We start from the raw sequence: 12,728 nt of genomic DNA on the forward strand, positions 1-12,728 counted from the left end.
CTTCTTTCAGAGAGGAGGGAGAGGAGGAGAGGATGGCGTTTCGAGATCTACGTCAATTATTCGGACGATCTTAGTCCGTTAAATTTTCACAATTTGTCTTTATACGTGAAATCTGCATAATCTTTTTTTTATCTTAGGTGCCCAAGATCGTCCAGCTACTTCTGCACTACACAATTAAACACACTTGCGGTTCAAACGAGTATCAGTGATTACATCGTGACGTAGACAACGATTACTAACACTCATGCGACTATAGAGGATTCGTTAGTTGGGGTAAAAATTTAGTAGAAAATCGAGGACTATATACTATAGTATATCTCTTTCTCTCTCGTGCTAGACGATAATATATCTATGATTTATAGTCTACCCGCATAATTACAACCTGTAGAGCCAGCCCTACTGTGCCTAATAGAATCCTTTCTTATTCGCAAAACGGAAAAAGGTATCCCATAAATTGTGATTTATTATATATTGGCAATTCCGTGCATTTACACAGCAATAAAAACTTTCAATTTACATGCATCGTTAAAATGTAACGTGGAACATTTACATTTGATTTGTATATACCTTGAAATATTATTAGCAAGTTAATATAACAAAAACAAAGACGTTCTTTATTAAATTCACAAAATAATAATTATAATAATTATAATTGGAATGTAAACACGAGAAATACTATGCGAGAGAGAAGGAGAGTGACGAACGAGGGGTAGGACCGACAGAAACATTATTAAATAAAAACAGATCATATTAATATCGCGCGTAAAATAGAGCATAGAGAGAGAGAGAGAGAGAGAGAGAGAGAAAGTGAGAGAGAGACACCATAGTCGCGACAGTAAGCTACATACTTTGAATACTTACGCGACAGCCTGCAGGCGCTTGCGATCGCCGGTCGATAGGGTTGCGAGAACCTCAACACAACAACAAGCCAGGGGTAGTAGTGGTTATTAGTGATTAGTGAATCGAACCGATATACGGGAGAGAAGTAGTGGGATGGTGTTACTCGCTACATAAACACAAATTAGTTACACAAGCTACGTACGCTACACACCGAGGATCACTACTCACTAATTATACACGCGCACACACACACACACGCACGCACGCACGCACACGCACGTACGCACGCTGTCAAAAGCGCTCGATATCGCCCCCGTCGTCCCAAAAAGGACAGTGGCGAATGCGACGGACGCATCTACACGGTGGTCCAATCAAAAATATCTCAGGGATTCCTCGACGAATTTTGGAGGTCTGGCTTTCCTTAGCGAAAATGTCGGATCGCTAGCTTCTCTATGTCCGGAAATTGTTCAATGTTGAATTAAATTTAGCATGTAAATTTAAATCTGATGAAAAACAACTTAAAGGACCAGTCGCAAAAAGTCAAGATACTTTCAAAAGAGATTAACCCCAGGTATCTCGAGGAACCATTTCCAAGATATTTTTGAACAAATCTGGCACACTCCGTATATAATACGTTAGCTGTAGTTAGACGTACACTTGGCCGCGGCTTTGCAATCGGGACGCACGCAGCGTATCCGGGACAAGCATCTCCCGGCTTCGCGTCTCGTTAGAGAGGCAAATCGAGCGGACGGGCGAAATTGCGAGCGAGCTTGCTTTGTGGTCGAATGGCGAATTTTACGGTTCGGTGAGCCGGAGGTAAGTATCGCGGGCGGACACGTGTATCCGCGAGTTTACCGTCGTGGTTCGACCGCGAAACTGCAGCGGAACTGCCGAAGTTGCCCCGAAGTAACTCTCAGCGTCCGAGATCGCGTCTATAAGGGCCACGGGGTTACAAGACTTGCGTTATATTTCGTACATTTAGTCGCGTTTCCTATATAGACGTACATTTCCGTTACTTGCGAAATTATTCTACGGTACCCCATAATCGTGAAAAAAAATTGGGAAGCGCAATTGCAATTATATTGAGAACAAACCTTGAGACAGAAAATGTGAGATATTTTTCTAACTCCTAATATGTGGTAAAACTTTAGTAAATATCATTCGGTCTCTCATTGCACCTTAATTCAGTTTGGTTTATTCGTTTGGATATATGTACTTTTCCATTGGAAAATGTGAAATTCGTGGATTTGTTCTTTTATTCATTAATCAAAAGTTTGTCGTGCTTTTAGCATTGCACGTGGTAAATCGCCAAAAGGGTACCGTTGACTTACTAGCTACTTCGCTGCAAAAACCGGCTCGCTGTAAATCCACGAAAATAAAATACACAGAGTTACGGAGAATTTGATATAACTTCGAAATGGAACGGAATACTTTTCCGTCATGAACATATAAACAGGTGAAACCTTCACACATTACGGCAAGAAACACACATTTGCATCATTAAATATAAATGAGCGTGTTTGAAAATTAATTTTGTTAATGAAATTTTGTTCCGTGGAACAATAATTATTGTACAAGTCTTCAATTTACTCTGCGAGAACTTTTGACCAACTAATTTATATATCTCTATGCTTTCAATATCATTTCAGTTGTTATATTTAATTTAGCAAAGAATTCGTTATATACATCCTAAAATACTGTATGTGTAAAATACAGATTCGAGGTATAATAAGAGCCGCTAGAATAAAACAGAAAAAATTAGTAGAATTATATTTTCTTTTCATTAGATTAACTCCTATTTCACTATATAACATTATATTTGGAGACAGTTGAATTTCTACTTGCTTACCATGCTAAGATTGACAAAAAGTATATTAAAATGGACAGCAAGAGGAATCTTGAACTAATATTCCTTGCAAAATTAGAGTAACTAAACTTCATCGCTGAAATTACATCTCGAATCACATTTCCATAGACAATTTCAAACACGTTAAATGCCACACAGTGGTCACATCTATGGTCAGTGCAATCACACCGAAGCGTTTCATTAATTTTCGATGCGACCACGAGCGTTCAGGAAGTCACGCGTTGTATCAGTGGATCAATTAACGAACGAGCTAACGAATACATGCGTCAAGAAAGTTTCACTTTGTCTTTCACACAATTAAATACGTCGCGCGTTCTCAATTCCAGCGATATTGATATTCGTGGAAAACGTGTTGTACAAACTGGTCTGGGGATGCGCCGCGTGTGGGGTCTCCGTTTGCAACAGCCGTCGGGAGAAAGAGTTACGATCACTCGGCAGATCTACGAGTATACTTACGATGGACCCGAAAGAGCTGTACGGTCGTACGCCAAGCTCTTAGGCGCACTAGTTTACAGGTGTTAGGCGCGTAGGCGTGTAATTCGGCCGGAAGGAGTACGCTTTAAGCCCGCCACCCCCTGAGTTCGCTCGCTCGTTTGCTTGCTTGTTTGTTTGCCAGCTCAGTCTGCGGTTCGCGAATGTCGCTGGTGATGATGCGCACGAATGCGTGGAGACGATCGACGCCTCGACGTTCGCGCGAAGGGCAAAAAAACGAGAAGAAGAAAGAGAAAGAGAAAGAGAGAGAGAGAGAGAGAGAGAGAGAGAGAGAAACAGAGAGAGAAAAAGAAAGAGTTAGGGGGTGAGAAGAGAGAGAATCCGAGGGGAAGCCTCGGATACCACAATATGGATACGTGTTATTTGCTGCCACCAACGTTTCTTTTTTTTCCTGCTTTCTTTTCCCGTTCCTGCCTACCATTCTACTCTTTTTCTCTTTTCATTTTCCATGTCATTGTTTCTCTTTTCGCATTTTTTGTATGGGACAGACGAGTCCCGACAGTCGCTCGAGGTATATGTATGCAATTCCGTGAACGGACACGGGCCCGCGAGGAAAGTTCCCGAAGGAGGCGCGAGAAAATATCGCGTGTAAAAAGGTATACATATATGATTTCGCGAATCGAATGGCGACGTAACCGTAACAATGTTGCCGAATAATAAATAACACGTGAAATATTCTGTGGTCAATTTATAAATGTATGAATTTCAAATTCGCTGTTACTTGATTCTATATACGGGGAACGAATATGCGCGTGCGACCGCATTTGAAAACCATTCGGTTAATTTACATTGCGCGCACAAACAAGAGGAATAGTTAATCAATCGAAAAATAAATTTTTTACGCGGCATTCAAAAATTGTGGACGCAAAACAAAATGGAGAGAATTCGTTTTCGCGTTTCTTTCTCGTCGCCGTTTCTTCTCGCATCCACATTCCGTCCGTGGATGCAAACATCTTCGCGAAGCGCGGAGATTATAAATCGCCTCACGGCGGAGGAGCTTCCCTCGGAGCCCGTAACCGTAACCGAGTGACGATGCTGTTCGGCTGCAGTTTATTCGACGATGCAAATGTGACGGAGTGACGTACATACGTGCTCATGCTCGCGTGACTGCGTGAAGAGTGCTGTGTGCCGTGCCGTGCCGTGCACGCGCGCGCTGTGCTTGCGGCACGAAGAAGCGTCTAATATTCCGCGAGAAAGGCGCGAGACGTCGGCGACGATGCTCGAAAGTAGGGCGAACGAGACCAAGAAGGCGAGAAGAAGCGAGGATGGACGAAAAAAGAAAATCGGACGTTTTTCTCGCGCAGAAAGGAAAATTACGGCGTTTGTTCTCCGCGGAATTGCGGAGAATTATTTAATCGATAAAAATAGAAGATCGAAATCTCCAGAAGAATCGAGCGCAATTTCAAATTCAAGTTTACCGGGATAATTAATGGCTGTGACATTCATTAAATCGTCGTTAGGCAAAAATCGAAGAATGATACATTTTTTATCAATTTTGTGAATTAAGTTGTTTAGCACTCTCGAAATCGAAGTACGAGCAAACAAACGAAATGTGACAAAATCGATATGTAAACGCAAATGCGACGCGAGATCCGCTCCTCCAATTACAACGCGGAATTAAGAGCGACGTAATCGAGAATATCAAATCAGGCAATCTAGGGCCGCCGCGCGACGGAAACTCCGCTGACGCTAGAACACTCGGTCTATATGTACCTATATATAGATACTGAAGAGGCATAGTGTTTTGTGACGCGATGTAAAAGACAGACTCTGTACTCCCACGCGAAAATAAATTACGGTTACGTCATGCTACGCAACATGAGGGATCTAAGTAGTGACAATTCAAGTCAAGAGGCATGCGGTTATCAGCGTCCGAAGGGACGTGAGTGTCCGATGTATTTCGCTATACCATGCAAAAGCATGCACGCAGCATGCGGGACGCAGGATGCAAGGGAGGGGGGTTCAAGAGGATATCGGGGAACAGATTGGATGGACCCATCCCTTTCTTTCCGTTTCCTTTATTTTTTTTGTCCTTTTTTTTTAATTTCTTTCCGCTTCCTGCTACGTTCGGATTCAATCAACGGATAACGGGATCGGTCGGGACGAATGGGACGGGTGGGTTAGGGGACGGGTGGGGCGGATGGTCGTATACGGGGGGGTTACTTTGGTCGATGGTCGGCGGCGGTCGGAGGACCTCGCTGAAGCTTACCCTCTTCCCTTGCTTTCCCCGAGCACCCTTCTCGCCGGGCAGGCCGGGCGGTCCTGTCGGGCCCAGTTCTCCCTTCTCGCCCGGGGACCCTGCGTGCCGTGCATAAGATGAAACATGGTGCCCGCACACCACGCTGGCTCGTCCGCACGCACGCACGCGAACGAGCAGCGCGGAATTTCCGGGATCGGCGGTGTTTTTCGAGGATTCTCTTCGAGTGATCGAACGCCGAGCGGCGGCGTTTGACGAATCGCGTGATCGGAACTTTATACGGAAGTGAACATCTGGACCGAGAGAAACGCGGCTCGCGGCGATTTTTGGAACGAGACGAATTATAAGAAATTTTACGACGAGTAACGCGATCGGCTGAAATGCCGCAATGTAAACTCGAATGTAACATTATCAATCAAGAGATTTAAGCGGCTAAGAACTGGAATTACGGTCTGTCAAGTGTACGGGATTAACACTTCATTTATGGCGACGTATTCAACCGTTAATATTTTATCAGCAAAATTCTGACTTATCGCGTCTACGGTTCTCCGATAGAACTGACAGCTAACAACATGGTATGTCGCAACGAGAACGATCAATGTTGTTTTTCTGTCACACGGCAAAGAAACTTCTATATCTGCATAATAAGATTTTCTTTCATTTGCTCGTCAGTAATAGAGAGTGACATTTGTCGTAACTTCCGTAATACTGATACAATGATTATAGAGAATATTCTGTCTCTATAGAATTTATATAAATTCAATTCGACTAAATAACAAATTTATTACTATATTCTTTTATATTTTATAAAGAAAAAACTTCTCTGAAAAGTAAATATAAAATTTGCTTATCTTCCTGTAGCGAATAGCATCGATATACCTATAAACTGTTAACTTGCAATGTTTCGACGCACGAGCTACCTTTCTATGTTTTATCTGTACCATAAAGTCACAACTACCATAAAGCTGCAACTGCAAAAACTGTTCCCGCCGGTGTGGCGCACGTCGGATCGTTGATTCTAAAATACGACTTCGTACAATATCGACAGTAGCTTTGTATGTACAACACCGAGAGTTTCCGCGACTCCCGCGCTCGCTGCAGTTCGTGCCATGAAATTGCGAGACGGATTTGTATGTGGCTAAATTAATTCTGTCAGGCGCGCATGTATAATGCCCGGAAACGTTGTTACTCGTCCTTGCTTCTCTGCCGTCGTCGCGCAACGGTATAAAGACGGATTAGCGTTCGCGTAATTTCGTTCTGTCGAATCCGTCGGACTCGCAGTTTGCTAGCCCACGATTTTCGCGACGTTGTGTCCTCGACACGATCGTTTCGCCGGAGCTATCTTACCAAGGCTAGTATTACCTTCTCGCGCGACAAGATAAATTGATGTAAAGCTGATCTTCATCTAAAATTCGCAAGATCTACGAAAAAGATTTAATTCGGTCTTTCTATTAAATCCCTTTTAAAGTCTTTATCTTTACTCTGTTCTCGATTAGGATAAAAGGATTTGATCTCGAGATATTATCTAATTAGCTTTCATTGTAGAAATGATTAATCCCAATGCTATTCGAATCAAATTGATTTATTTTCGAGAAACGAGCATGTGTATTTCGGTGCAAATGCATAAATCGTGTTATTTCCAACGATTATCACGTTCCGACAGTCTCTTTAAACCCAGCTAAATATTTCAGAGCGTGAACGAGCGTGTTCAAAACTGTTTCGGTGTTTTCCCGTTATCCCGACGCGATTCTCACTCAATTATAATCACGGAATTCTCCCCGCGGATCAATCATGTCGCGAGGCAGATAACTGATACTCGGCGACGCTTTTGCCAATATCCAACGTATCACGGTCAACACGGTGTGCAGTAAACGGTCGTTTACGAGAGTAGCGAGATCGGATTCTGAATAGGTCCGCGATCGTAAATCATTTTCTCGCCGTCGTCGTCGTCGTCGCGCAGTACGGCGGGGTGGCGCGCGAACATTGACGAACGACCGAGTCGTGAGATATTGGCGGGAGGAGGGTCGAAAATTTTTTTTTTTTTTTTCAAGTCTGCAGTCGCCGCTCGCATCTTTTCGCGACGAGATATTCCTCGGCTCGCGCGAACGCCGTGTGCCTCAGGACTGCGCATTTATTACCCTCTGCACTATTCACGAGGAGCGTTGCGCGTGGTGTCTCTTGCCTTGTAATTTTAAGCAGGGAGCTGAATCTTTTACGCGCGGAGTATCTCGGAATTGTCGTGACAGTTCCCGGAGGCAACAGATTTCTCGGTTGCACTTATAGCGGCGCGCTTTTTCTCGGCGAATATTTCATGAAAATTTCACGTCGGTCGCGTCTTTATATAACGTTAATACCACTAAGTATGTTAGTCTAATGAAATTTAGATTAATTGTGTTATAAAGCCAATCCAATTTTTTACAAAATTTACTTCTGCATTTTTAAAATCTGTTTTTCACACACACACACGTCCTATTTACTTTATGTATGACTATATAATCCTTCAGAGTAACGTTGCGCACAGCAATACTTTAACGTGCTTAAATATAACGTTGACATTTAATTATATTTTCCTTTCATTACAGAAAATTTTCCTAATGTTTCTTGCGTGTGGGTGTGTGTGATCGCCATTTTTACGAGATTAATTTCACGACGAACCGAGTATGAATTTCGAGATACCGTCATGTATATAAATGCGTAGCGCAGTTTTTTGGACGGTGCTCCTCGGCGGACACTCAACTCCCGAAGGGTTAACGTCCGATCCGCACGGGACGAGTGGCGGCGTAGAGAGAAAAAAAAGGAAGCTCGCGCGAATGGCAAAGAAAGATTTGCTCACGGCCGCATACATTACTACATGGCCGAGACACAGCACGTGTATACGCCCACCGTATAACCGCGCGCGATCGCCTCTCGATCCTCTCGAGGAACAACCTGCACGATCATCCAAGTCAAGATTTCCTCGTCAAACATTTCCGCGTTTTCTTCGCCTGAGGTCACGCCGACGCGCAAAGATAATCGATTCACGGATGAGTGCCTCGTCGTGTTCCGATTCCGAAGGATCGCGGCACGGATCGACTTACAATTAATCGTTTTTTCGCCGGATCGCGATACTAATGATTCCTTAATCGCGCACTGCCCATTCAAAAGAATTCTTCGGGATTATAAAGTGGAAGATTACAGCATGTCGAAATGAACGGAGAATAATGTGAAAAATATCGATTTTAATAAAACGATAATAAAACGTGTAAACTAGAAATGTTAATTAAAAATACTGTCGAGAAAATGAAAAGTAAACATAACTATGCGAGTAACGAAAAAAAAAAAAAAAAACAAATTGGGCTCAGCCCGGTATGTGATTTCCTAATACACGTGGATAAAGCTACCAAATAAAGATATCAAATTCAAAATGAAATGCTGACGAAATAAATAATTTGCACAGAAGATTCGCATAGAGAGTTACCGTAACGCCGTTCTCGTATTCCTCACGGGGATGCAATTGACGCGTAATGTTTAATCATTTATTTCGTATGCAGATTATCTCGTTTGTATGCTTACCAGGTGGTCCTGGTGGACCAGGTGGGCCTTCGAATACTCCACTTGGAAACTGCTCACCCTTTAAGGTCGTCGTGAAGCCCCGATCGCCTTTATCACCCTTGTCACCCTGTCGAAAATAAACTTTCGATGACTTTTCGATATTTATTTACATATTACATAGCCTCCCTCATACACACATTCCTCGCTTCATTACAATAATTATTTCCTGAAAATGAAAATATCTTATTTATTTTCCGCGACAATTCTGTACCAGCGAGTACGAACAAGTTAATTAAAAGAACACTTTCCTAAATGGATAGCGTTTGATGATCCTTTACCGTCGCAGTATCAAGCGTTAGTAATTAATATGCAGGAACGTGCTTTCGAATGTAATTAATTATAGTTGGATTAAATTAACAATGCGCCGGACGTAATTAATACTCCATTGTTCTGTAATCGCTCTGTTGTACTCCATTAATAATTATCGGTTGCGTAACCTCTTGAATGACGCAATATTAAGTGTATAATACCTGTGTAACGCTGCCCTTCTTTTTTAACGATGGACAGCTATACATTAATAGCTTACTTGTTTAAGTGCAAAAAGTGCCTTTGCGCGAAAAACAATGCGTATTCTTTTCGTCTTTGCGCCAATTGGATTGAAAGATTCATCGCGATTATAAGCGAAATTGCGAGAACGCCGCGCCGGTTGAAATTTGAGAGTAATTCAAAATCCCGTGAGATTAGCTGGATTTGTTTCAAACCACGCACTTGAAAGCTCGCGGCCCGTAATCATTACATAATTCCACGGTTTAACGTGCGTTACCTGCGGTGATATATCCGTAATATTAAATTATTCCCTGCGGAATTTTGAACACGGTATCGGACGTTTGATATTTCGTAATACGCAAGCCGACGATTATGCGTGAAATCACGCTTTATAGTTTCTATTGGATAAATAAAGTTAAGTTTAAACTCCGTATTATCAATCCAGCCATTAACAAATCGGTAATGGGGATAATTTATGCAACAATGTGACATAACATATTTATGAAAGTAAAATCTGTCACTATATTATTATGTAAACGCATGTATGTTTACGCGGAAATCCCCCCTATTTCTATAATATTATATTTTTTGCTCTTTGTCTTCCATTTCTTTAATCTTGGGATAATTATAAATTCTTTTAACGCACGTTTTCAATTAATATTAATGAGAATTATTCATCATTATTCGGAAGATAATTTAGTTTCTGCATTATCTGTCCTATTTCTATGCAATCTCAACTTCGCTATTTCCGTAATAACATTTTTGACATGTTTGAAAACTACCGTTATATGCAAAAAGGATTCGAGAATGAGATTTATTAATTTTAATAGAATTTTTCAAAAATTCCTTATGGGATATATATATTTTTTAAAATATTTCAATATATTAAAAAGAGTATATATAGTACTAGAAAAATCTTTTAAATAAATCACTTGTCCCTCATCTTTTTAATGTCCGTGCGTTTTCCACCAAGAGAACGCATGCTACTTTCACCCCTTTCGTGACGGAATGCCACCTGTCACGCCAATAGGAGGACAGCTGACCGAGGAAAGCTCTTCAAATCTAGGGAAACGGATGACATTTGATACCTCGATATCCCAAAGACCGGGACATGGCCGACGTGTAACCGGAGATACGGCGTGGATTAATTTCTCTCGGACTCACCTTGGGACCAGCAAGTCCAGGCGTGCCCGTCGGGCCGATGGGCCCGATCGGCCCGGGCGGGCCCTTCTCCCCTGGTGCGCCGACCTCGCCCGGAATCCCTTGTCTGCCCTCGTGCCCGGGAAGACCCTCGGCTCCTGGCGGACCGGGTGGTCCCGGCGGTCCAGGTTCACCCGGCTCTCCCTGTTACGTCCCAAGAGCGTTACGTCGTTACGGCTTTTCTCTCCGGCGAGAGCCCTCGACACAAGAGTGTCTCTCGGTACTCGTCGGTTTGTGCCACGGACTGACGGGGGATCGACAAGGGGAAGAGAGAAGAAGGGGGGTTCAAAGAAGAAGGAGAGTCGTATATGTGGCGTACGATCTCTCGGGTGAGCATATGAGGAAGGTGGAACAGTAAAAAGAAGTAGATAGCGAGAGAACAAAAGATAGGCAGAGCCAAAGAGATAAAGAGTGAGGTAGACGAAGTTAGTAAAGAGTCCAGAGAGAAAGACAGACAGAGAGAGAGAGGGGGGGGAGTAAGTGGACTGGCGGGTAGACGCAGGAAAAAGGATGAGAACTCGCGAAAGAATAGTGCATGGAAACGAGAAAGATCTCGGCGCGCGTGCGCGGGGGTACGAGGTTGCTCTTTTGCGCGGATTTATGGTTTCACGATGCGGCGAATAACAACAGCGAGTTACGGAATGATGAACTTTTTACCGTATTATCGTATTACTACTACGCGCCACTTCGAGTACGGCGCGATAAGGCGAGCGAAGAGTTTTCGTTTAGCGCGAGAGAATATTTCATTATCCCTCTCGTCAGAAGACGCCCAAAGATGCTCGAGGTGTAACCGGATCCCGCGTAGAAACACCTCCGTGATGGTTCTTAGGATCGTTTCTTTCTTCCATGGATACTTTCGCGCGATCGTTTTCGACGTAATGTAGAAAACTTTCCGACGTGCCGGGAGCCGTTAAAAGACCGGTGTCCGTTGGACGGATCCGGAGCTAAAATCGCGGCACGATAAGTTCGAAGGCAATTTTGAAATATCTTTTAAGCGAACAAGTTTTATCTTTTCTTCCGCAGTTCCGAAGTTATTGGCACTTATTCCTCAAGTAAAGTAATTTAGCGAAACAGAAAGAGCTAAAGGAAAAGTGAGAGAAGATAAGTTTTGATTATATTCTTAATTAGTTTTAAGTAATAGGATCTTTGTAAAAATGCTTAATTAATTCTCGTTTTTACACGTTTCATCATTATCGGAGAGAGAATTAAAGCCAACAGCGGATTTCTTGTCGAGAAAATCTAATGAAAACCGACGCATGCCAGAATTTGTCAATTTTTTTCTAAATTAAATATCTCGATAATAAAATCGTAAATATTTTTAAATTTCTATCGGCTTAAAAAATTGCGCTGAAATTATCCGGGGGATCAGAATTCTTTTTTTTTTTTTAATACTTGGCGCGGCCGCGTTATATGACGGTACGAAAAATATCGCTGTTAGTACGTGTCATATGCGGTCCGCTACGCGTGCTCTCGGGTCAAATATTAATTAGACCCTTCATCAAACGCATTCGGGACGATGAATGCCGCGCGCGGTTCGTCGAAGGCCCGGGCTATTGAAACAGCATTTTCCAGCGGCGATGAGACAGCCCGCGTACACGAACGAGCAATTAATTTCTGTCACGACCGGAGAGAGACACGCATCAGCTGCCGAGCGCGACCACCCCCCCCGAGAGCAACCACCCCCCGGGAGCAAATGCGCGCGGAGAACACGTGTTTATATATGCGCTCGCGAGAGATAACGGCGGGGAAGACGGATAGATATGCACGATATACGCGTCGCGATTCGACCACATCGAGCGCGCATATACACATGCATGCAGTCGCGACGCATCCCCGACTGAACGATATGGCCGAGACAAATAACGATGAATCGTCGTTCGGTGCGTATAGCGGGACACCACATACACGCACAATATGGCCAGGCATACACATAAATGTACGAGCAACGTTTAGAAAAGTCTACGACACGCGACATGCATTGGGCCAGACGTATCTACACGCACGTACCAACACATATCCCGAGGGCGCAGGTGCCCCGCGGATGAAAACTCAACC

The 12,728-nt window shown here is 43.3% G+C and overlaps 1 protein-coding gene across 17 annotated transcripts in view; it reads right to left on the bottom strand.

Moving 5' to 3' along the window:
- The window catches only part of LOC143895153 (uncharacterized), a 185,145-nt gene that overhangs the window by 21,764 nt on the left and 150,653 nt on the right, over window positions 1–12,728 (bottom strand). For 16 of the 17 annotated variants that reach the window (XM_077402046.1, XM_077402044.1, XM_077402042.1 and 13 more), the window contains 3 exons: window positions 10,638–10,817; window positions 8,949–9,054; window positions 5,409–5,497 (listed from right to left, as the gene is read on the bottom strand). In XM_077402046.1, coding sequence (XP_077258172.1) covers window positions 5,409–5,497; window positions 8,949–9,054; window positions 10,638–10,817 — 375 coding nt within the window. The remainder of the gene's footprint in view (window positions 1–5,408; window positions 5,498–8,948; window positions 9,055–10,637; window positions 10,818–12,728) is intronic. The other variant, XM_077402043.1, reaches the window with a different exon arrangement.

This window comes from Temnothorax americanus, unplaced genomic scaffold, assembly GCF_048541705.1.
Source record: "Temnothorax americanus isolate GAGA-0224 unplaced genomic scaffold, ASM4854170v1 Scaffold15, whole genome shotgun sequence".
NCBI classification, from domain to species: domain Eukaryota; kingdom Metazoa; phylum Arthropoda; class Insecta; order Hymenoptera; family Formicidae; genus Temnothorax; species Temnothorax americanus.